This window comes from Camellia sinensis, chromosome 6 (genome assembly GCF_055761805.1).
Source record: "Camellia sinensis isolate YWXY chromosome 6, ASM5576180v1, whole genome shotgun sequence".
Taxonomy (NCBI): domain Eukaryota; kingdom Viridiplantae; phylum Streptophyta; class Magnoliopsida; order Ericales; family Theaceae; genus Camellia; species Camellia sinensis.
The window spans coordinates 107,396,821-107,422,638 of record NC_138966.1 but is presented as its reverse complement, the minus strand read 5'-3'; the positions used below and the strand labels follow the sequence as shown (position 1 = coordinate 107,422,638).

Sequence of the window (25,818 nt, the reverse complement as noted above, 5' to 3'; positions counted from 1 at the left end):
CGGTGATATAGAGGTCATCAATTGTCAGTTTCCTTTTTTTTTGTATTGATGGATATGATGTTATTTTGGGTATGGACTGGTTATCGTCATACCGGACTGTTATGGATTGCTACCGTCAGAGAGTTACTGTATGTACCTTAAGCGGCGATTGTTTTCATTTCTTGGGGGATCGAGTAGGTAGAGTTTTACCACCGGTGTATGATCCGCGTGGGCGGCATGAGCTTAGTTACCTTCTCGCTAGCTTTATGAGTAGTGAGTGTGATGAGGTTTAGATTGAGTTGCCAAGAGTGGTTTGTGAGTACTCAGATGTCTTTCCTGAGGATCTAATTAGTTTACCACCCTACTGAGAGATCGAGTTCTCTATTGATTTAGTGCCTGGCACGGCACCGATTTCTAAGGCACTGTAACATTTTGCCCCAGTTGAGTTGAGTGAGTTAAAGGTTCAACTCCAGGAATTACTAGATAAGGGTTTTATTCGCCCTAGTACTTCGCCTTGGGGAGCATCGACCCTCTTTGCTAAGAAGAAAGATGGGGCCTTGAGACTTTGTATTGATTATCGAAAATTGAACCGGGTTATGGTTAAGAAAAAGTATCCTATGCCTCGTATAGATGATCTGTTTGACCAGTTGAAAGGATCTCGTTATTTCTCTAAGGTAGATTTAAGATTGGGCTACCATCAGCTAAGAGTCAGGGAGGAGGATATCCCGAAGACGGCATTCCGTACGTAGTATGGCCATTATGAGTTTCTGGTGATACCTTTTGGGCTAACCAATGCCTCAGCTATGTTTATGGACTTGATGAACTGAATCTTCCGAGAGTTCTTAGACCGTTTTGTAGTCGTCTTTGTGGATGACATTCTGATTTACTCACCCTCTGAGGAGGAGCACGAGGAACACTTGTGAGTGGTGCTTGAGTTGTTTAGAGCCCATAAATTGTATGCCAAGTTAGGGAAATGCGAGTTTTGGCTAAGAGAAGTTAAGTTTTTAAGCCATATGGTTTCCGAGGACAGGGTGATTGTAGATTCATCCAAAATTGAGGCAGTGCAAGATTGGGCACAGCCTAAGAATGCCTTTGAGATTCGTAGTTTTCTGGGATTGGTCGGGTATTACCGTCGATTTATGAAAGATTTCTCCAGACTAGCTTCGCCTTTTACCAGATTGACGCATAAATAGGTCAAATTCTATGGAGTGAGACTTGTGAAAAGTCGTTCCAAGAACTTAAAGTTAGACTTACCACCGCTCTAGTCTTGATTATTCCAGAGAGGGGTTTGGGCTATTTAGTGTATTGTGATGCCTCACGAGAGGGTTTGGGTTGTGTACTGATACAAGAGGGGAAAGTAGTAGCCTATGGCTCACGATAGTTGAAAACACACGAGAGGAATTACCCTACTCATGACTTAGAGTTAGAAGCGGTGATTTTTGCCTTGAAGATTTGGAGGCACTATTTGTATGGTGAGAGTTTTGAGGTGTTTTCTGATCATAAGAGTCTGAAGTATTTGTTTACACAGAAGGACTTGAATTTGAGGCAGAAAAGGTGGATGGAGTTCATAGAAGATTATGATTTCGAGTTGCACTATCATCCGGGAAAGGCCAATGTTGTGGCCGATGCCCTAAGTAGGAAGTCCATCAGTAGTGTAGCTTGTATAGCTATCCGAGAATGGGAGATTTTGGGTGCCCTTGGTGAATTTGACTTGCATTTGGGCGAGTCTGTTGAGTCTGCAACTTTGTTCTCTGTAGTTGCACAACCTACACTTGTGAACCGAGTGTTAGAAGTGCAGAAGGGTGACTTCAAGGTAGAATCCCTTTGAAAGAAGATCTCCAGTGGGAAGGTAGAGAAGGGTTTGACTGTGTATCCCGACCTGAGTGTGAGATACCATGACCGCTTGTTTTTGCTGAAGTCTTGCCTAGAAGAAGTACTCCGAGAGTTTCACCATTCACGCCTTGCAGTGCATCCGGGAGGCACAAAGATGTATCGTGAGTCGCCAGTTTTGGTTGAAGGGTATAAAGAAGGATGTGGCAGCGTTTGTATCGAGGTGCCTTACTTGTCAGCAAGTGAAGGCCGAACATCAGAAACCGGCGGGTTTGTTGCAACCCTTGCCTATAGCTGAGTGGAAGTGGGAACATGTCACAATAGATTTTGTTGTGGGCCTTCCAAGGACTAAACGTGGTAGTGATGCTATTTGGGTAGTAGTTGACCGGTTGACCAAATCAGCACATTTTATTCTTATGTGCATGAGAGATTTGGTAGATTACCTTGATGACTTGTATATTCGGGACATAATGAGGTTGCACGGGGCCCCAGTGACGATTGTCTCAGATAGAGACATGCGTTTCATTGCTCGGTTGTGGTAGAGTTTGCAAAGTGCCTTGGGCACTAGATTGACTTTTAGCACGGCTTGTCATCCTTAAATTAACGGACAGTCCGAGCGTACCATTCAAATCCTTGAGGATATGCTTAGAGGCTGTGTCCTTGATTTTAAAGGGTCGTGGGAGAGACACCTATCCTTAGTGGAGTTTGCCTACAATAACAATTTCCAGTCGAGTATTGGCATGGCACTGTTTGAGGCCTTGTATGGCCGACCGTGTTAATCTCCAGTGTGTTGGGCCGAGGTGGGTGATGCACTTTTGTTAGGTCTAGAGTTGGTTCGGGAAACGACGGAGAAGGTGGCACTTATCCGTAAGAGGTTGGTTACAGCCCAGAGTCGCCAAAAGAGTTATGCTGATCGTAGGAGAAGACCTTTGTCATTTGAGGTGGGTGATCTTGTCTTTTTGAAAATATCACCTAGGTGGGGGTTTGATGAGATTTGGGAAGAGTGGGAAGTTATCCCCTCGGTTTATTGGTCCTTTTGAGATCCTTGAGCGGATTGGAGAGGTTGCATACCGTTTAGCGTTGCCTCCGCAACTTTTCGGAGTGCATGACGTGCTTCATATTAGTATGCTTTGGAAATATGAGCCAGATCCATCACATGCGTTAGATTGGACTGACTTAGAGGTGGATGAAGATACCTCGTATGAAGAGAGACCGGTGAGAGTCTTGGATAGACGGGACCAAGTCTTGTGGGGCATGACAATTCCTTTGGTCAAAGTATTGTGGAAACATCACGGTGTTGAGGAGGCAACGTGGGAGCATGAATTGGAAGTTCGAGAGAAATATTCGGACTTATTTATTGATGTTTGAATGTATGTCGGAATTTTGGCTTTGTTTATGAGCTATAAAAACATTGTATATGTTTTGGATTATGAAAGCATTGTAAAGGTTGAATGTGTTCTGGAAATGCAAGTTTAATGTGAACATTGTGTATGTTTTAAATTAATGAGAACATTGTATATGTTGCTTAAGTTTTAGAGAAATTGTAAACTTGTCATAAACATTGAATATGTTTTGGAAAGCATGAGATGCATGTGTTGAAGTTAGCTAAATTTCAGAAAATGCATATTGGTAATATATGTTAAGCTATGTTTTGGTGAAATTGATCTCTTGAGAAGGGATGGAATGACTGGTGGGCGGATCATGATAATGAGAATTGAATTGTAATCATTTTGAAAATTAGAAAATCATGGTTTTGAAACTTGTAATAAAATTTCGGGGACGAAATTCTTTAAAGGGGGAGGTTATAGCGATCCCGGTTTTGCCCCGACCTTCTTTGTGTCTCGGACTTAGGTTCCGTGGTTGAATATGTATCCTTGTCTTGTTATTCTCTTTTGACTCTTTGTATTTGAGTTTTTGATTATATTGGGCATATTTGGAACAGGTTGGTTGTTAGTTGGTCTAGAATGTTGTTGCCCAGATTTTGGCTTCTTCGCTCGAGCGAGGCTTCTTGCACTTGAGCGAGCCTTGTGAAATTGTTTCTTCGCTCGAGTGAGACTTCTTGCGCTCGAGCGTGCGTCTGCATTGGTGGCAGATCTGAAGCTTTGCATTTTACGCTCGAGCGACGTTTCTTGCGCTCGAGCAAGGTCATTGTTGTGCCTGGTCACTTGAGCGACGACTCCTTCGCTCGAGCAAGGACTGCATATGTCAATTCGCAGCAGCGTGATTTTATATCACTTTTTGGTCTCTTTTTCACTCAGAACCCTAATCCGGCTGTCTCTCTCTCTAAAACACACTCTCTCTCTATAAATACTCCATGGTCTTGGGTCTCTTTACCCTACTCCCTTTGTTAAAAAGATAGAGTTTTGCGTGGCTTCCTTTTAATCCGAAAAGTTTGAATTTTGGGCATCTTCAAGTTTCTCCTTCTTCCTTGTTGAGCTCTACATTTGAGGTAGGGATATTCTACTCTTTAATATGAGCTTTAACCTAGATATTTGTCATTTTATATAAATGGTGGGATTTGGGAATATTTGGGTGAAGTTAAGGTTAGGGTTCTAATATTTGAAAGAGGGGTTTTCCATATTTGGTACTATATATGTATAAGAGGTCTTGAAAATGATATTGCTTAGGTATAATTGGTGAAATTTGGTCTTGGGTGTAATATTTCTGAAAGGGGGAAGATTGCCCTAATTTGAATTAAATAATTATTTTGTTTGAATAATGAACTTGGTATGGAAAATATGAAATTGGGAGGATGCGTAAATAAAGGGTGTAGTTGGATTTAATAAATCATTCACCTATGGAATTAGATAAATTATCTGTTGATAGATTTATTTATCTGCTTAAATATATTTGTTTTGGGCCATCGGTGGAGGATAGCTATGATTGTAGTAGAAACTGCATGAGAATTAGGGAGATTGAAACTAATCAATTGAATTATGTCATTGAATATGATAGTTTGATTAAACCATTGAATATGTGTTTTGATTAGTTATTGTATATGACAAAGTGTTTAAATACATTGTATATGCATCATTGTTTCGGAGGGGATATTGTGACAACCCTCACCACTGATTAGTGCTAATCTATGATTAAGCATGTTAAGTGACTGATTGACTGAAATTCTGAACTGATTGATTGAGTGTGTTAGTTTAAATGCAAATCTATCTGTTTGACTGCTAAATGATCTGTTCATGTTTTATGTTTTAAACTGCAAATTAAAGGTCTTATCGGCGGCCAAATCCAAAACTAATTAGTGTTTTGTGTTAATTAGAATTAATGTGATTTTATGGTATGTTGAGTTAAAATTTGATTTGGTATGATTAAATTGGATTAAATAATGTTAAATTACATTAGTTGGCTTATTTTCCAAAATGCCATTGAGTGGACTTTGCTAGACCAATTGTTTAGTCTTGTTAGAGCTTATGTGTTCCGTCATTTTGTTCATCCTTGAGACCTAAAACCGATTATAGAGAGAGAGAGTTAGGAGAGAATTGATTTCAACAAGTTTTAGCTTGGAGACTTGAAGATTTTGAAGAGAGATTGCATATTTGGGCTTCTAGACTTGAAATTGAGGACATAAGGAAGGATATTCATCTTGTTGATTATGAATTCTAGTTGTACCTTGCATGGTTAATGAGTCTTTAGTGATCTAAGTCTAGAATTGGTTCTAACATGTTGAATTGAAGCTTAAATCATGCATGCATGTATACATTGTTGAGTTTTGAGGTTGATTTCATGGAAATCCTCACATGCACGTCTATATTCTAGCTTTGGTCCATGAATTCATTATGTTTTTAGAAGGATTGACTCATTTGTCCTTGTATTAGAAGCTTTGGAGTTGATTAAATTCATGCATGTTGCATGTACATCATGTTTTTGAAGTTTTGTTTGGAAATGGGTTCAATTGAACTACCTTTGGGCTTTGATTTTGCAAATTGATTTTTGAAACATGTCATATTATGAGTTTTAAAGTGTCTTCTAGGAAATTAGCCCAAAAGGATCAAATTTGATGCTTTAAATGTTGAGTTTCATGCTTGGAGACAAATCTGAAAATTCCAGATTTTGGATCCACGCTCGAGTGAGGAACTTCACGCTCCAGCATACACTCTGAGTACATTCAGTCCGCTCGAGCGGGAAAAGAAACGCTCGAGCGTGAAATGCGTGTCTCCAGTACTTTGCATGTGTTTACAGTCCGCTCGAGCGAGGGAATGCACGCTCGAGCGAGGGCTTGTGTTTCACGCTCGAGCGGGGGTCGAGCGCCCGTCAAGCGTGAATTTCATGCATCCAGTACTTTTGCAGTCCGCTCGAGCAAGAAAAGTCACGCTCAAGCGGAGCTCCTTTGTCTGCATGTCTGCTCGAGCGTAGAAAGCCACGTTCGAGCGAAACCCCTATTTTCTGAAAATTCTGAAAAGTGTTTTAAAGTACATCTTTGCATCCTCATTCCATCCTAGGCATTCCTAGGCCTAATTTAAGGCATCTTAATGAGGTTATTGATGTAGAACCACACCGAGTCAATATAGGGACTAAGTTATTGTTTCCCAAACGTGCAACTTAGTGTGTGTTCTTCCTGTAATTGTGTAGGATTGGCATCCGAGGATGCTCACTAGCCTATCTATAGCCTAGAACTCTGTGAGTAACAATGTTGTAAAGATATATTCAATCATGAATATTTTCTGAATGATCAACTGTACTGCTTTCTGAAATAATATTTCTTACTGAATGAATGCTTGTCCTATTTGCGAACTGTATTCGTGGCATCTATAGCAATTTACTGTTACTGTTACTGTACTGTACTGTACTGCTACTGTCACAGAGATCTCTGTCGGTTCCCATGTTTGGAACCACTACTGTTTACTGATATGATGGCCATCAACTGACTGTTCGGTCTGTTAAGACCTACTGTACTGTTTTGCTATGGGATGTACCACATATGACTGCTATGACTAAATGACTGATATACTATTATAACTGATTGTTTTAAATATTGGAAGGACATTCATTCTTAACCTCTTTACGCATATGTTATTCACTGGGCTTTAGCTTACTGTTTATATATGTATGTAGGTGTCCAGGCACCGGATCGGAGCTAGAAGTGTTGGGTTAAACTCCTTTTTTGTCAAGCCAACCAACGTGCCTCACTGCGAGGTTCCATGTGTGTTCAAGCTTAGGCTGCTTCGGGGTGTTTTAGATTCCCCCTTCTGTCTCTGTTTTGTATAGACTGTATAGACTTGTATTGTACTGTTATGGTAGGGATTTGGTCCCTAACCTGAATGCCTGTATATAATGTACGTATATACTATTTTTGTTCCGAATGTGAATGTATTATGAAAAGTCTTTTTGCATACAGACTGTTATAGCTCATTGGACATCTTTTATTACTGTTTTGGCTTCCGCCAGCCCTTGTACTTTGTATTACTGTTATTATTGTTAAGCAGGCCTTCGGTAATCACGGATTACTGGCTGGTTACGGTGCTAAACCCATAGGGGCGGGTTTGGGTCGTGACAGAGTGGTATCAGAGCGTTATCAAACCACGAGTTATACCGCACACACGTGTCCAAATGAGCTATAGGATGTCCTAGAGAAGTTAATAGGGCATTGAATGAGCATTGAAAAAGTGTGTGTGTCCATGACATGAATATATGTGCTAACGTGTTAATATGTTTAAAGTATGCAACTGCCTATGTTTATTATTGCCATAATTACCTATAGTGAAATGGAGAATGCAAGAACTACTGATGAAACTGAATCATCTGACGCCAGAATGGCAAGGCTAGAAAGAACAGTTGAAATGTTGACTGAGGCCTTGAGACTACAACAGAACCAACAGTCCCCACTTCCTCCGGTATAGCCGGAACTGAATATGAATGATGATATAATTGCTCTAACGCATAAGTTCAGTAAAATGAAACCACCGTCATTCCAAGGAGGCCTCGAACCACTAAAGGCTGAAGCATGGGTCCTTGAGACCGAGAAATTGTTTGATGTCTTTCCGTGTTCTGAAGCACACAAAGTGCTACTGGCTACCTTTACCTTACAAGAAGAGGCCAGAAGGTGGTGGATGCTTCTCCGTGACACCAATACTGCTATGACTTGGGCTCAGTTTAAGGGAGCCTTCTTTGAGAAATACTTTCCACAGTGTGGGGACCGAAAAGTGATTGAATTTGAACAACTGAAACAAGGCACTATGTCCGTAGTAGAGTACGAATCGAAATTCACTGAACTCGCCAGATATGCACCACACATGGTGGATACCGATTACAAAAAGCCCAAGAAGTTTGAAGGCGGTCTTAATGTTGAAATCCTTGACAGAATCAATGTTCTAAAACTACTGAAGTATGTAGATGTTCTTAACCGAGCAATAATGGCTGAGTCGAACATCGAGGCACTAAAACAGACTGAAACACCAGCAACCGAGTGGCGTGGTAAGAGACGAGGCTTCAAGTTTAAGAAAGGCCGGAACAATTCATTGAATAAAAAACAAAATACAGGGTCAACAACCAGTTCTAGTCAAGGAAGTGGTTTCATACCGCCTTGTTCTGAATATGGTAAGAAACATAAAGGGGTTTGCTATAAAATTTCAGGTGCTTGTTACAGGTGTGGCAAGGTGGGCCATATGGTCAAAGATTGCCCTTCTGCTCCTCAGGGCAATAGTAAAGCTCCAGCCAGCGCCGCAGCATCAACTGCTCCACCGAAACCTAATCCCAAAGTTACTAAAAAAGAGCCTATGAGGCAAGGTCGAGTGTTCACACTCGTACCGGGAAATGTACAGAATACCGAGACCACCGTGTTAGGTATACTCTCAATTTGTGCTCAAAATGCATATGTTCTAATTGATTCGGGGTCTACACATTCATATGTATCGCATGTTTTTTCGCGAAAATTAAATAGACCACTAGAACCTAAGTACTATTTGTTAGCTGTATCTTCACCTGTTGGGGGATCCATGACTTGTGCTTATATGTACCCTGCATGTGACATTATTGTTGAAGATGCGCATTTGTATATTGATTTACTGCCATTAAATATTGATTATTTTGATGTGATATTGGGAATGGACTGGTTAACAAAATATCATGCTATCATAGACTGTGTAACGAAACAAGTTGCTTTCCGTCCACCTGGATTGCCTAAATTTGTGTTTAACGGAGTTGGAGTAGTACCTCTCCCATACCTGATTTCATCCATGAAAGCTTTTAAACTGATTAAAAAGGGGTGTAAAGGGTATCTGTGTTGTGTATTGACTGTACCTACTGATACTAAGACTGATGTGAACAGTATTCCTATAGTCAGAGAATTCCCAGATGTTTTTCCAGACGATTTTCCAGGGGGTTTGATCAACAGGGACATTGAGTTCACCATTGATGTGATTCCGGGTACACAGCCAGCATCTAAAGCTCCTTACAGAATGACACCGACTGAATTGAAAGTGTTGAAAGTTCAGCTGCAAGAACTGCTAGATAAGAAGTTCATCAGGCCCAGTACTTCACCGTGGGGCGCACCAATTTTATTTGTGAAAAAGAAAGACGGCTCATTGAGACTCTGCATTGACTACCGTGAACTGAACAAGGTAACAGTGAAAAATAAATATCCATTGCCTCGTATTGATGATTTATTTGACCAGTTACAAGGTGCCCAAGTGTTTTTCAAAATTGACCTTATATCTAGATACCACCAGTTGAAAGTCATGACAGAGGACATTGAAAAGACTGCCTTTCGAATGAGGTACAGACATTATGAATTCTTAGTTATGCCTTTCGGAGTTACTAATGCACCTGCTGCATTTATGGACCTTATGAACAGAATTTTCAAACCATACCTTGATGAATTTGTAGTTGTTTTCATAGATGACATTTTGATTTATTCCAAAAGCACGGAAGAACATGAACATCATTTGAGAACTACCCTACAGACCCTAAGAGAACAGAAACTGTATGCTAAACTGACAAAATGTGAATTTTGGCTTAACAATGTTATGTTTTTGGGACATGTAATCAGTAAGGATGGAATTACAGTCAACCCGCAGAAAATTGAAGCAGTAGTGAATTAGCCTAGACCGACAAATGTTACCGAAGTCCGAAGTTTTTTAGGCTTAGCCGGGTATTACAGAAGGTTTGTCAAAGACTTCTCCAAAATTGCCCTACCACTGACTCAATTGACTCAAAAGGGGATATCATTTGACTGGACCGATCAGAGAGAATCAACCTTTCAAGAGTTAAAGACTCGACTTGTGACTGTACCGATTCTTACCCTACCCTCAGGTACGGATGGTTATACTATATTTAGTGATGCTTCTTATAAGGGTTTGGGATGTGTTTTAATGCAGAATGGTAAAGTTATTGCGCATGCTTCTTGACAATTGAGACCGCATGAAAAGAACTACCCGACCCAAGATTTAGAACTTGCTGCAGTAGTGTTTGCATTGAAAATCTGGCGTCACTACTTTTATGGGGCAACATGTGAGGTGTATACAAACCACAAGAGTTTGAAATACTTCTTCACACAGAAAGAACTGAACATGAGACAGCGGAGATGGTTATAACTGATAAAAGACTACGATCTGCAAATTTTGTACCACCCAGGGAAAGCCAACACCGTTGCTGCTGCACTCAGCTGGAAATCAGTTGGAAATTTAGCCTGTTTACTCACCGAGCAGAAAGAATTGCTATGTGACCTTGAAAAATTTGAAGTTGAGATTGTTTTGCGTGAACAAGGTGTAACAGTAACTGTTATTTCTGCTCAACCGGCACTTATTGAAGAGATTAAAGAGAAACGACAACAGGATGACTTCTTGAAGAAGATCATCGATGAACAAGAATCTAAACTGAGGCCGGGTTTCAAATTTGAGAACAATATATTGAAATTCAAGGGAAGATTATGTGTACCGAGTGATTCTGAACTGAAAAGAAGAATTCTGCAAGAGGGTCACAATTCGAAACTGTCTATCCATCTAGGAAATACGAAGATGTACCAAGACTTGAAACTGAATTTCTGGTGGCCGAGAATGAAGAAAGAGACTTTGTATTGAAATGTCTTCATTGCCAACAAGTTAAAGCCGAACATCAACGACCCGCAGGCTTACTGCAGCCCTTACCGATATTAGAGTGGAAATGGGAACATATCACTATAGATTTCATTGTTGGTTTACCTCGCTCCAGTAAAGGTATGGACTCAATTTGGGTTATTGTTGATAGATTGACTAAATCTGCTCACTTCTTACCTGTCAAAACAATTTATAATGCGGACAAATTAACTATAATCTATATTGATGAAATTGTTAGATTACATGGAGTGCCTGTGTCCATTGTTTCTGATAGGGACTCGAAGTTTACATCGAGATTCTGGCAAAGCCTACAGACAGCATTGGGTACTGAACTGAGACTGAGTAGTGCATACCATCCTCAGACAGATGGCCAGTCAAAAAGAACTATCCAAACTCTGGAGGATTTACTGAGAATGTGTGTCCTTGACTTTCAGGGAAATTGGGAAAGCCACTTACCGTTGGCTGAATTCGCCTACAACAACAGTTTTCATTCAAGCATTGATATGGCGCCTTTCGAGGCTTTGTATGGAAGAAAATGTCGATCTTCGATTTGCTGGGCAGAAGTTGGAGATGGGCCTTTGCTTGGGCCCGAGATTGTACAGGAAACCACCGAAAAAGTGAAACTGATTCAACAAAGATTGAAATCCGCACAAAGCCGACAGAAAAGTTATGCAGATGTTTGAAGGCGAGACAAAGAATATGAAGTAGGCGATCACGTTTTTGTTAAAGTGACACCGATGAAAGGCCGGACCCATTTTGGGGTTAAAGGCAAGTTAGCGCCGAGATATGTCGAACCGTACGAGATTATTGAAAAGATTAATCCGGTGGTGTATCAAGTAGCGCTTCCTCCTGAACTGGAGCATATGCATAATGTCTTCCATATTTCAATGTTGAGGGATTATCTTCGGGATCCCTTTCATGTTATTGAGCCTACCCGTGTAGTGCTAAGTGATGACTACACTTATGAAGAACGGCCTATTTAGATTGTAAACAGACGGATCAAGAAGTTGAGGAACAAAAAGATTCCGTTAGTGAAAGTTGATTGGCAAAACCATGGTGGCGTATATGCCACTTGGGAAAGGGAAGACGATATGATCAAGAGATATCCTGAATTGTTCCCACTGAATCCAGTATTCTTCCAAAATGAAGGTAATCCGAGTTTGGAGGACCAAACTCTTTGTAAGGAGGGGATATTGTGACAACCCTCACCACTGATTAGTGCTAATCTATGATTAAGCATATTAAGTAATTGATTGACTGAAATTCTGAACTGATTGATTGAGTGTATTAGTTTAAATGCAAATCTATCTGTTTGACTGCTAAATGATCTGTTCATGTTTTATGTTCTAAACTGCAAATTGAAGGCCTTATCGGCAGCCGAATCCAAAACTGATTAGTGTTTTGTGTTAATTAGAATTAATGTGATTTTATGGTATGCTGAGTTGAAATTTGTTTTGGTATGATTAAATTGGATTAAATAATGTTAAATTACATTAGTTGGCTTATTTTCCAAAATGCCATTAAGTGGACTTTGCTAGACCAATTGTTTAGTCTTGTTAGAGCTTATGCGTTGCATCATTTTGTTCATTCTTGAGACCTAAAACCGACTAGAGAGAGAGAGAGAGTTAGGAGAGAATTGATTTCAACAAGTTTTGGCTTGGAGACTTGAAGATTTTGAAGAGAGATTGCATATTTGGTCTTCTAGACTTGAAATTGAGGACATAAGGTAGGATATTCATCTTCTTGATTATGAATTCTAGTTGTACCTTGCATGGTTAATGAGTCTTTAGTGATCTAAGTCTAGAATTGGTTCTAACATGTTGAATTGAAGCTTAAATCATGCATGCATGTATACATTGTTGAGTTTTGAGGTTGATTTCATGGAAATCCTCGCATGCATGTCCATATTCTAGCTTTGGTCCATCAATTCATCATGTTTTTAGAAGGATTGACTCATTTGTTTTTGTATTAGAAGCTTTGAAGTTGATTAAATTCATGCATGTTGCATGTACATCATGTTCTTGAAGTTTTGTTTGGAAATGGGTTCAATTGAACTATCTTTGGGCTTTGATTTTGCAAATTGATCTTTGAAACATGTCATATTATGAGTTTTAAAGTGTTTTCCAGAAAATTAGCCCAAAAGGATCAAATTTGATGCTTTAAATGTTGAGTTTCATGCTTGGAGACAAATCTGGAAATTCCAGATTTTGGATCCACGCTCGAGCGAGGAACTTCACGCTCGAGCGTAGACTTTGAGTTCATGCAGTCCGCTCGAGCGGGAAAAGTAACGCTCGAGCGTGAAATGCGTGTATCCAGTACTTTGCATGTGTTTACAGTCCACTCGAGCGAGGGCTTGTGTCTTACGCTCGAGCGGGGGTCGAGCGCCCGTCGAGCGTGAATTTCATGCATCCAGTATTTTTGCAATCCGCTCGAGCGAGGAAAGTCACGCTCGAGTGGAGCTCCTTTGTCTGCATGTCCGCTCGAGCGTAGAAAGCCATGCTCGAGCGAGACCCCTATTTTCTGAAAATTCTAAAAAGTTTTAAAGTACATCTTTGCATCCTCATTCCATCCTAGGCATTCCTAGGCTTAGTTTAAGGCATCTTAATGAGGTTATTGATGTAGAACCACACCGAGTCAAGATAGGGACTACATTTTTGTTTCCCAAACGTGCAACTTAGTGTGTGTTCATCGTGTAACTGTGTAGGGTTGGCATTCGAGGACGCTCACTAGCCTATCTGTAGCCCAGAACTCTGTGAGTAACAATGTTGTAAAGATATATTCAATCATGAATATTTTTTGAATGATCAACTGTACTGCTTTCTGAAATGATATTTCTTACTGAATGAATGCTTATCCTATTTGCGAACTGTATTCGTAGCATCTATAGCAATTTACTGTTACTTTTACTGTACTGTACTGTACTGCTACTGTCACAGAGATCTCTGACGGTTCCCATGTTTAGAACCACTACTGTTTACTGATATGATGGCCATCAACTGACTGTTCGGTCTGTTAAGACCTACTGTACTGTTTTGCTATGGGATGTACCATATATGACTAGGGATGGCAATTTAAACCCGGCCCGACGGGGACCCGACTCCCCGATCCCGAATAGAGCTGGTTTTCCCCGAAAATTATCCCCATAGGGCCGGGATGCTATCAAAAATTAATTCCCCGATGATTTTCGGGCCGGGGACGGGGATAGGTTTCCCGGCCCCGGTCTCGAATTAACCCCGTATAATCCCCGAATCTATATATATGTTCAGGTTATACATATATAAATATATTTAGGTTACTTTTTGAGACTATAAACTACTCACCTCTCTTCTCTCAGACTCTCTCTCTCTCTCTCTCTCTATATATATATATATATATATATATGTTGCAGTGCTCACGGGACGGCGTCTCTCTGACTCTCTCCCTCTCTTTCTCTCTCTATGCTGCAGTGCTCACGGCGTCGGTGTCTCCTCCTCTCTTTCTCACCGGCGTCACTCCTCCCTTAAGGCGTCGTGGCGGCGACTCTTCTCCTCTCTCACTGGCGGTAGCTCCTCTCTCTCTCTCACGGTAAGTCCTCTCTCTCTCTCTCTCACGGTATCTCCTCCTCTCTCTCAGGGTATCTCCTCTCTAGTTACTCTCTCTCTCTCTCTATCTGTTTTTTGATTTTGTTTTTCAGATCTGGAAGTTCTGGCCAAGATTCGAGTTGAGGAGTGAGAGACGAATTTGGTGTATGCTAGGGTTTCGCCATTTTTACTGTTGAATCTGTCGAATATTTAATCTGAAGTTGAATTTTTTTTTGATCTGAAGCTGTTAAATTTGTTATTCAATATTTGATCTGATGCTGTTGAATTTTTTTTTGATCTGAAGCTGTTAAATTTTTTTTTTTGAATCTGTTAAATTTGTTATTCAATATTTGATCTGAAGATGAATTTTTTTTTTGGCCGGGGACTTTTCGGGGTCGGGGAAACCCGATCCCCGTTAGGGGGCGGGGGCGGGGGCGGGGGTGGGGGCAGTGACAGGTTCCCCGTCGGGGATCGGGGTCGGGGACGGGGGTATTTCCACCATCGGGAATCGGGGACGGGGAGTGCGATCTCCGGCCCCACCCTGCCCTGTTGCCATTAGTACATATGACTGCTATGACTGAATGACTGATATACTGTTATAACTGACTGTTTTAAATATTGGAAGGACATTCATTCTTAACCTCTTTACGCATATGTTATTCACTGGGCTTTAGTTTACTGTTTATACATATATGTAGGTGTCTAGGCACCGGATCAGAGCTAGGAGCGTTGGGTTAAACTCCCTTTTTGTCATGCCAACCAACGTGCCTCACTGTGAGGTTCCATGTGTGTTCAAGCTTAGGCTGTTTCGGGGTGTTTTAGATTCCCCCTTCTGTCTCTGTTTTGTATAGACTGTATAGACTTGTACCGTACTGTTATGGTAGAGATTTGGTCCCTAACTTGAATGCCTGTATATGATGTACGTACATACTGCTTTTGTTCCAAATGTGAATGTATTATGAAAAGTCTTTTTACATACAGACTGTCACAACTCATTGGACATATTTTATTACTGTTTTGGCTTCCGCCAGCCCCTGTACTCTGTATTACTGTTATTACTGTTAAGCAAGCCTTCGGTAATCACGGATTACTGGCCGGTTACGGTGCTAAACCCATAGGGGTGGGTTTGGGTCGTGACAGATATGGGATGTACTCTATTGTTTGGGAGGAGATAGGGAATGGACTCCATTGATAATTAAGTTGGCTGGAGTGTCCACGGTGAAAGTCTCGAAATCTTATATATTTATGGGTGCCAATTCCCTTGGACGTGGTTCCGTAAAATGACAAGAAATAGAAGTGTTGGATTGATGAATGTATTGAATTGTGAACCATTGAGTTGTAGTCTCATATTGGTTGCTTTGAAAATAATGAATTTGGTTAATTGATTTACCCGAAATGGAATAATGGAAATGAATTGAGATATTGGCTATCTATATTGAATGATCTTGAAAAGAATATGTGTTGGTTAAGAATGTTGCACATTTATCTGATGCTCATATTTTAGTTAATTCTCATATATTGTTTAGCATATCTCTACTGGGCTTTGGCTCACCATACTTTGGAAACCATTTTCAGGTACAGGTGACATGTCACCTCCAAGGACATAGCTTGGGAGGCTTAGGGGCTAAAGGCTCCACTTTTGTGATTTCGTCTTTATGTGAAATGTTTATTCAAGCCGAGGGCTTTACTTGTATAGAGACTAGACTCTTCTTTTGTTGTAACCAAGCGAAGTCTTGGAAAGATGTAAGCCCTTAGGACATTTATTTTGTTATTTTCAATTAGAATTACATGTTATATTTTCAAGATAAACATTTATGAAAACGTAAGGCATGTGATATCTCTTGTAATATTAACTCTGATGAATGAAAATATAGCATTCCTATTATGCCTATAGATCTCGTGAACGATCGATTTATATACTATTTTGAGGGTGTTACAGATATGTTTGTTTAAATTTTAGAAAGTATTTTACTATGACCTTATAAACAATTATGTTTTGTAAGTACCACCACGAGAGTCCCACATCTTGGGGGACTTAAATAACCATTGGCCTCTGTTTGGTCACTTTGTGGTCTTCTGTTTGTCATGAATTCATTGACCTTTGTTCTGACTGTCACTCCTGTGACCTCTGTTCTGTTCTGTTATGTATCGTGGTTATGGTTATTTATTTACATAATTTCTGTATTCCAGTTTCTGCCACTCTTAATAATTTGTTTATTCAAATTGAGTAATGTAAATATTTTAGCCTAACTAACTATCCATGGTTATTTTGTATTCCCTATACTCTCGGCATAATATTTCTCACTCTGCTGTGTGCTTATAGCTGTTACCCTTTCAAGTGACGAGATGTAAGGAAGACCCGTAACCTCATGTAATGGAACCTGAACAAGAATTGATGCTGATCCATTATTTTGTTTTTTTTTCTTTTCTTTCTTTTCTTTCTTTCTTTCTTTTTTTTTACTGAGGGCCAGTCACTACATAATAAAATAAAATAAAAGCATTATAGATATATTTTCTTTTTTCAAAATAATATAATGGAATTAATTTTTGCATTTAATTATTTTCTTACTTTCATTTTGCCTCCGTTTGTGCCATTTAATTTATTAAGATTAGAATTAATTACTAGTAAGTTGAGATTCCAGCCCTAAGTCTCTGGGGTTGGGTCGTGACAAAAAATAAGAGCAATTGAATACTCAAGTTTAGAGATAATAGGTTTAAAAGAAACCATTTTTTAAGGCAAAGCATATACACAAGAGATTTCATCATTAAGAAGACCAAAGAAACTCAACTTCCTACTCATGGAAGATGGATTGAAACCTTCATTTCCATGCTTCAAAGGAACTAGAAGATAGTCACTAATGGTCTTGATGAAGACCTCTTATGTAGCTTTAAAACAAAGACAAAACTAGACTAAGTAAAAGCAAGAAATGAAAGCTGTAGAGAGATGATTGCAAGCTCATTTTTCTACTCATGGAACATGGATAAAACATCCATTTCTATGCTACAAAGAAGGAACTAGAAGAGAGCTATGCAATATCTTCAAAGAAGAGATATATGAGACAAGAATCAACCTATCTATGTAAGCTTTAAATACATATGTACAGCTCATATTTAATCAAAAACTACCTAAAATAGTGCTAGAAATGAAGGGGGGGGGAGGAAACAAAAACAAAAATATGAAGAACAACAAGCGAACAAAGCTAAAGAGCAAGCCTATGGAATTGTGGCTAACCCTTCCACATTCAACAAGGTTTAAATCTCATGTTTTTAAGCCCAAGATAACTCAGAAAATCAGTGTTTATAACAGAGAATGAAAAGCAAAGAGTAATGAAAAAGAAAATGGAAAAAGTTGAAGAACCAACCTCTAAAGTAGAAGAAGAGTTTTTTGATTTACAAACTCCAATCCAAACACTCTAATACAAACTCCAATCTATATTGTATATATATATCAAAAGGGTGGAGGAAAGCCTTGGGCAAAATGTTCTAACCTTAAACTATGAAGTGAGAGGCTGTATTTATAAACTTTCAACCGACTTCAACATAAATATCTTCAAAAGAGACTAGCTGGCCATAGCTCGTGCATGGAAGCAACTGGCAGCTGCAAAATATCTATTCTTGGCAAACATGGCCGGCCAGCCAAAGAAATGTGGCTTGCCGGTCCTTTTTGTTTTTGCTGTTTTTTGAGTGGTCATACTGGAAAAATAGGATTTGGGTCTAATGGGGTGGAAGGCTTGATTTGAAACTCGAAACCGAATTATTTTGCTGAAAATTCGAACAATTTGCAAAATGTAACTTTCATCATCGAGTGTTCGGATTTGAAGCGCCTAAGTCTTAGAGGTGGTCAAAATGGGATGTCTACAAAGAGCCAAGGCAGAAGTGTCGTGGTTATTACCTTGGTCGCGCTACCAGTCATCGTCAGGGATACCAAGCTCAAAAGATCCCATATATCTGAAATGAAGATTGACCACGGATTCCCTATTCCACGCCTTCTTCCTCCTCTACCGGGCCATGGTCGTACCCATGCCATACTTATGTTGCCACTACAAGCTAGCTCGTTACCTACTGTTAACTAGGGTGTTCGCGATTCGGTTGCGGCCAGAAAATCTTTAATCCACTATTTATCTGTTGGATGAGAGGATTGAAAAAAATCAATCCGCATCTATCGATCAAATTGACGGATGCGGATTGAGTGGATTGACGGATAGATGCAAATCGGTTTGACAATTTAAACTTTTACATATTTTAAACATAATTTAATAATTTGTCAACAATTTTTTTTTATAACAATCCAACCCAACATAATCAAAAGATTATCAACTAAATTGTCAAATACTAATAATAAATACATATAAGAAAATCATGCATTATCAAAACTATTTCATTACTTTTTTCTATTCAAAAACTATTTAATTTGATTTTTTTTAAATGACAAAATTAAGCCTTATATTTTCCATACAAAAATACTAAATATCAACCCTTGCCATTTAATAAAAGGATTTCCAAATTGAAAACATAACAGAATATCTAAACTCTTTTTCAATTGAAAACACAAACAAAATATCTAGACAAATTGAAAACACAAAATCTTACAAATTACTAGGGCTACTCATGGTTTGGCGATTCGGTTGTGCCCAAAGGAAACTTAAATCCGCCATCAGACCAAAACTAGGCATATTGAAAAAAATAAAATCGCAACCGTTTGCTCGTCATCACACATCTGTCCCAAATACGACAGATCGGTTCAATTTGATCGATTTAAACAGATCGAAAGATTCGCTATTCACCTCTACTGTTAACTCTTTCTAGTTTCTTCTCAAAAGTGAAGTGGCAGATTGCTTATTTCTCTGCCCCCATTTTGAATATATGCATTTGAGTTTTATTTAAAATATTGTTTTTATAATTTAAAAAATTGCAATAGTAAATTATACAAATAGTCCCTGTACTTTACATGATATGTCAATTTTGTCCTTATAGTTTCAATTTCCTCGATTTTGTCCTTAATTTAATGGATTGTGTAATTTTAATCCAATAAATAACAGTTGTTAAATTAATCTAACGGAATGTCAAATAATGGGTCAATTTGGTCCCTATACTTTACACGATATGTCAATTGGTCCCTGTAGTTTCAATTTTCTTGATTTTGACAAAGACAAAATTGACACATTGTGAAAAATACAGGGACCAAATGGACACATTGTTTGACTTTTCGTTAAATTAACTTAACAGCTGTTATTTATTAGACTAAAATGACACAATCCGTTAAATTAAGGAGCAAAATCGAGCAAATTGAAACTATAGAGACCAAATTGACACATCGTGTAAAGCACAGAAACTATTTACATAATTTTCCCAAATTGTAAATACTTCTTTTTAAGAATTTTTTAATATTCAGCTTGTCTCCAATTGGAGATCAAGATTGGACCCTCCAGTTTGTTTCGTGGGCTTATTTTTGGGCTCCATTTTAATAGTTTAAATTGTTTACATTTTAGGGTTTGTCGAGTACATTATCCCTGTAAAAAATTAAGTCAATCGAATAATGGTAACTACGTGTTCAAATCCGTTTTATATATATAAAAAAAAAAATAGACGGTAAAAAAATAAAAGGTTCATATAAAGCTGATTCGAACACGTAATTGCCGTTATCGGATCAAACATGATTTTTTATAGAAATAATATGCTCAACAAATCATAAAATATAAACGGCTCGAATCATTGAAATGGATCCCAAAAGTAGGCCCACATAGCAAACTGAAGGGTCCAGTCTTAATCTTCAACTGGAGATAAGCTTAACTCAATTTTTAATGTAACAAAATTAATTGAAAAATAATATTCTTAATTATTCTCTTTTACAATAATAAAATTAATTAAATTATTAATTAACTTGGCAATTTGTTAATAAAAATCATATTTTCTTATTAAATTAAATTTTTTAAAAAAGGTGATGTAATTTTCAAAATTATAGAAATAATTTATATTTTAAAATTATTTTTAAGAAAATGTATTTGTAATTTATATATATATATATATATATATCTATATATATTAATAGGTGCATCATCCATGGAGGAATCCAGACTCCAGAGCAACGTTTCAACATATTGGGGGGTTCGTTTGCTGGTCATGGTGATAGGCTGCCACGTGGGTCGGTTGAGCACACGTGTTCGTAATGTCTTGCCACTTTGTTCTCTTTGATCGACAAGAGGGGGTGCATTAGGTGGATGGCTCTTATTTGGGTTGGGTCCTGAATCGCTAGCCATTGGGAAATTTAAGATATTTTATATAAATATATTTTTGGATAAATTACACTCCCTTCTCTCTTGAAATTTCTAACAATTACACCAATGTTCTTTTATTTTTCTGAAATTACATAATTCTCTTGAGATTTACTTTTGATTTGTAAATTCTTCATTTTTGATAGTTGACTATTACTTTGACTAATGGTTCTATTTTTTTTTTTTATATTAACAAAAATCAATCAGTAGTTAGTTGTTAGATTAAAATCTACAAAAATATCAGTTTGCCTTATATAATATTTGAAATGATTATATGTAAAATAAAAATAATGAAATCTATTATTCATTTTTTAGATAAATAAATTAATATGAATTATTGAAGCCAAATAAAAAATACAATAACTTGTATGAATGTGATGCAACAAATTATATATATATATATATATATGAGCAAATTACACTAACAGTTCTTATAGTTTGGAACTCGTGTCACTTTGGTCTCTGACTTTTCAATTGTGACATATTTGACCATGAATTTTAAATCTTGTTCCAAATAAGGACAATTGAAGATATCATTGTTTAATTTTAAGGGCAAAATTGTCAATTTAATAAAATATAAACTAATTTGACAAAAATAAATGTCAAAAAAATATTTTTAATTTTTAAAAAATAATTTTTATCCACCAATGATAAAATTATGTAAAATTGATAAAAATTACATGATTAATTTTTAAAAATTAATTTTACCTTATCTTCATCTAAACACATAATAAAAATTAATTTGGTAAAAAAATAAATAAATGTCTAACAGATTTATCAATTTTACATAATTTTATTTTTAGTGTGTAGAAATAATTTTTAAAAATTCAAAAATATTTATTTGACATTTATTTTTGTCAAATTAGTTTATATTTTATCAAATTGATGATTTTACCCTTAAAAAATCTAATGATATCTTCAATTGTCCTTATTTGGAACAAGACTCAAAATTCTAAATCAAATGTGTTACAATTAAAAAGTCAGGGACTAAAGTGACACAAAACCCAAACTATAGGGACTATGTAAGTATTTAAAAATATTATTTAATATTACCCAAATAAATATATGCGTTGTCCTGATATGTTTTTTTTATTAGTTTTAGATAGTGTGACCTATTAATTTAGGGTTTTTTTTTTTTTTAAGGTCTCTCATATTAAGATTTTATAGCATAAAGGACATCTAATATTTTTATAATGTCTAACGTCCCTTAAGTTGATCCAGAGAAAATTGGTCTAGAGAAAATTCATCCAAAGAAATTTTGTCCAGAGAAATTCTGGACCAGAGAAATTCTGAACTTCCAAAGAATTTCTCTGGGTTCAACCCAGAGAAAATTCAAATTTCTTTGGGTTCAATTTGACCAATTTTCAAACTAGAGAAAATTGATAAATTCTGGACTTCCCAAACCCAGAGAAAATTGACTTCACCAATTTTACTCAATTAAAGACAGAGAAAATTAAACAAATTTCTCTGAGTTTGTTTTATTGAAATTTCACTGAGTTGTCTCAGTAAATTTCACTGAGTATACCAAACAAACAATTAGTATCAATACATACATATGACTTCATCAATTTTACTCACTTGAAGGCAGAGAAAATTAAACAAATTCTCTGAGTTTTTTTTATTGAAATTTCTCTAAGTTGTCTCAATAAATTTCACTGAGTATACCAAAACAAACAAACAGTATCAATACATATATATATACATATGACTTCACCAATTTTACTTAGTTAAAGGCAGAAAAAATTAAACAAATTTCTCTGAGTTTGTTTTTTTGAAATTTCACTGAGTGTATCAAACAAACAAAAACACAAACAAACAGTATAATATATATATATATATATATACATACATATATGACTTCACCAATTTTACTCAGTTAAACTTCACTGAGTTTTAAATAAGTGGAGAGAGAGAAAGAGATAAATTCCACAATGCTTTCTTCTTGCATTTCTAGGAACTCCAACTTCCTTCTCCTTTCCGAAACAGAATCTTCAGATGGCAAAGCAGTCACCCCCACAGTGTCCACCACCTCATCTGGCAGTGAGGACAACGTAGCTTAAACAGCTTTCTCTGGTTTCACTTTACCTGAAACAGTGAAGGCACTGCAGAGAAAATCAGATCGCAAAATAATAACAATAGCTTAGATGTCGTTAAAAATCTCCACAAATATATATAATCAAGTCAATCAACAAGTTACCTAGAAAGAATCAACAGAGAAGATGGCACGGAATAGTTGAAAGACAAGTCATGCCAATCACGTAGCTGCAAGAACGGAAGACCAGATGGTTTGAGCTTGTGTTCTTCTACTGTTGCTGAAGCAATGGATTCAACAATCGGTTCATCAGAGAAGCTTCGGTCCGAACTAGGGTTTTAGACGCCATTTTTGGGTGAGAATAAGAGAGGGGTTTTTGGTACGCGAAGAGAGATGAGAGAGTTGGATCTTGGAGTGTTTGGTTTCGATCGACTTTGCCCATCTCTTTTCTCTAGGGTTTCGAAGAGAGAGATAGAAAGGAAGTGCTGCTCTGCAGTAGAGGAGGAGAGACAAAGAGTCAAATTTCTCTGATATATATTTAGGGACCTTAGACATCAAAAAATAATTTTGTGGATCTCTTTCATTATGAAAAGTGGGAGAGAAACCCTAGACTAATTTTCCCATTAATTTATCTTATTTCTTATATGTAAAGTATTGATTACAAATTATCAAATAATTTTCTCTTATGTTATTTTTAATTAGTTTCATCATCATTTTTTTCCTCATAACAACAGGTTATTCTAGAATACACATTGATGATACAGTTTATCCCAGTGAATGGAGCGAACTGGTCCAAGCAACTCAAGCCCACGCCCAAATGATCGAGCCCACCGGATAACCTGCAAACAAGTTCAACGAGGAACGGGGTAGGCCCCCAGTGAACCCTCCGACGAGCAAGTTAGGAAGAGAAGTAGAGTATAGAGGGACAGATTAGAGATAGAAAGCTTAACCTTCTTCTTGTCTTCAACGTTTGCTTATATTCTTTGGTAATCATTTCGCTGTCTCTTCCGACCTGCCCTCCTCGTCGAAAGTCTATGCTGTAGCTTACCTTGTTTAGGGTAAGGGGACCCTGTTCCGACGGGAGGTGTTGTCGTAATAAATGCTGTGACGCACTGCATTAATGGTGATGTGCAGTGGCAATAACTTTACAGATCTTTGTCTGCTGATGTGGCTCATCTTTCACCCGTCACGTGCCTGAATGCCATTGGTTCTTATGCTATATTGGATTCCAACTGTTCTGGACTTCTTCGGCTGGGTTATGTATTGGGCTCCGATTGATGGGCTTGGGTTGTTTATAGTGGTTCATGGCCTTTATGGGCCTGTCCATGTCAGTAGTCCCCCATTCTTGAGTGCAGCTTCAGTCCAACGAAGGGAATATGTATGAGGAAGATGAGTCTGACCGGGATGGGCGGCCGAGTTGGTGGACCGAGCATGAGATGGTCTGACCGTGGGAAGGCTGATCGCGCAAAGGTCGAGCGGCAAAGAAGACCGTGAGGAGGGCTGACCGCGCGAAGGCCGAGCGAAAAGGCCGACCGTGAGGAAGGGCGATCGCGCGCGAAGGCCGAACGAAAGGGCCGTGAGGAGGGTTGACTGTGCACGAAGACCGAGCGAAAGGGCCGACCATGAGAAGGGGCGACCGTGCGCGAAGGCTGAGCGGGGGGCCGACTGGGAGGAGGGATGACCGTGCGCGAAGGCCGAGCGGAGGGGTGCGGGGCTTAAGAGGCGGTGTGTCAAGTGATGATTTGAAGTGGAAAATGCAGGGTAAGGGGAGTAGACAGTACCTCGTGGTCGTACACGTGGCAATATGTTGGGGGGAGGTTAGGCGTTGGAGCAGAAATGAAACGATAGGTCATTATGGGTGTTAAAAAGGCAGTTTTGGCGGATGTTTTGAAAAGTTTTCAAACTGGCGAAAATTAATTGGAATCCTTGGAATACGGGCAAACCATGGGCTTTTGGCGTCATTCAATTCACCTACTTGTTTACAAAAACTCAAAACATCCCAAGTGTTAATTCCTTCGTTGCTTACGATACACCTCTACAACAGTTTTTTAATTTTCTTGCTCCTGCGTCAGAAGCGATTCACAAACATTCCATAGAAATGGCCCAAGAAGAAGCTGTGAGTGTGAGGGTGGACCCACTTTGTGATGATGATGCAGTGGAGCTAGCGGCGCAGTATAGGACAGAGAGGGTGGGGAAGTCGATGGTACGATCCCATGGTTCCACCATGATAGCAGCTCCAAAGCCAATCAGCCAGGCGGAACCAGATCATTGGCACACGAAGGCTGACAAATCCACGATTACTGCGGTGGAGTTGGAGGCTATCCGCGAAAAATACCAAATCCCTGTGGAAGTGGAGTTATTGCTGCCGATATTAACGGAAAGGCCGTCTGACGCCAGGCCAGGAGAGTTTTCCCTTTATGAGGAAGCTCTGAAGAGTGGACTGAGGTTGCCACTACCGCAAGTGGTAGTGGATGTGCTCAACCATCTGGAAGTAGCACCGAGGCAACTAATGCCCAATGCATGGAAGATCCTGCTGGCCTGTGCAAGTGCGTGGCCGAAGGCGAATGGGGGGGAGGCCATGACAGTAGACAAATTCTTTGCATATTATAAGGCCTCGGGGCAGCAGGAGACGTGGGTCACGCTGTAGGCAGCAGTGGGGAAAGGGTTGGTGGCGGGGCTGCCGTCATCGATCAAGGGGTGGCGACCACGATGGCTCTTCGTGTTTGTCAATGGGGGGCTTGGAGTGCGCACCATTTGAAAAGTACCCATCAGGTTTGTAGAGCCGAAACTGGGAGCAGTCGCGGAGGGGAGGGTGAAGAGGGTGAAGGAGTGGAGGGAGAAAGAAGGGGCCAAATGGGACGAGCTCGTTCAGCCGTCTGCATTGTTTGAGGTAGGGTTGGGTCCAAAGCCAAGTAGTGGGAACCTCGACCGAGTAGAGTTGGAGGCGAGGAGAAGGGCTCAAGAGGCAGAGGATTAGGCCATCCTTGCTAAAGCCCAAAAATTCAAAGAGTCCCAGGCCGACCGACCACCAAAATCGGTTGCGAGGGAGAGGATTCGGCCTCGCCCCAAACCCTTGGGAAAGAAAAACTTAGGCGATTTTGTGC

At 38.9% G+C, this 25,818-nt stretch overlaps 1 protein-coding gene across 1 annotated transcript in view; it reads right to left on the bottom strand.

The window, feature by feature from the left end:
* Positions 1-24,940, bottom strand: part of LOC114299252 (17.6 kDa class I heat shock protein) — a 39,340-nt gene extending 14,400 nt beyond the window's left edge. The window contains exon 1 of the mRNA XM_082876317.1: positions 24,802-24,940. Within this exon, the coding sequence (XP_082732443.1) occupies positions 24,802-24,940 (139 nt within the window). The remainder of the gene's footprint in view (positions 1-24,801) is intronic.
* Positions 24,941-25,818: the final 878 nt, after the last annotated feature.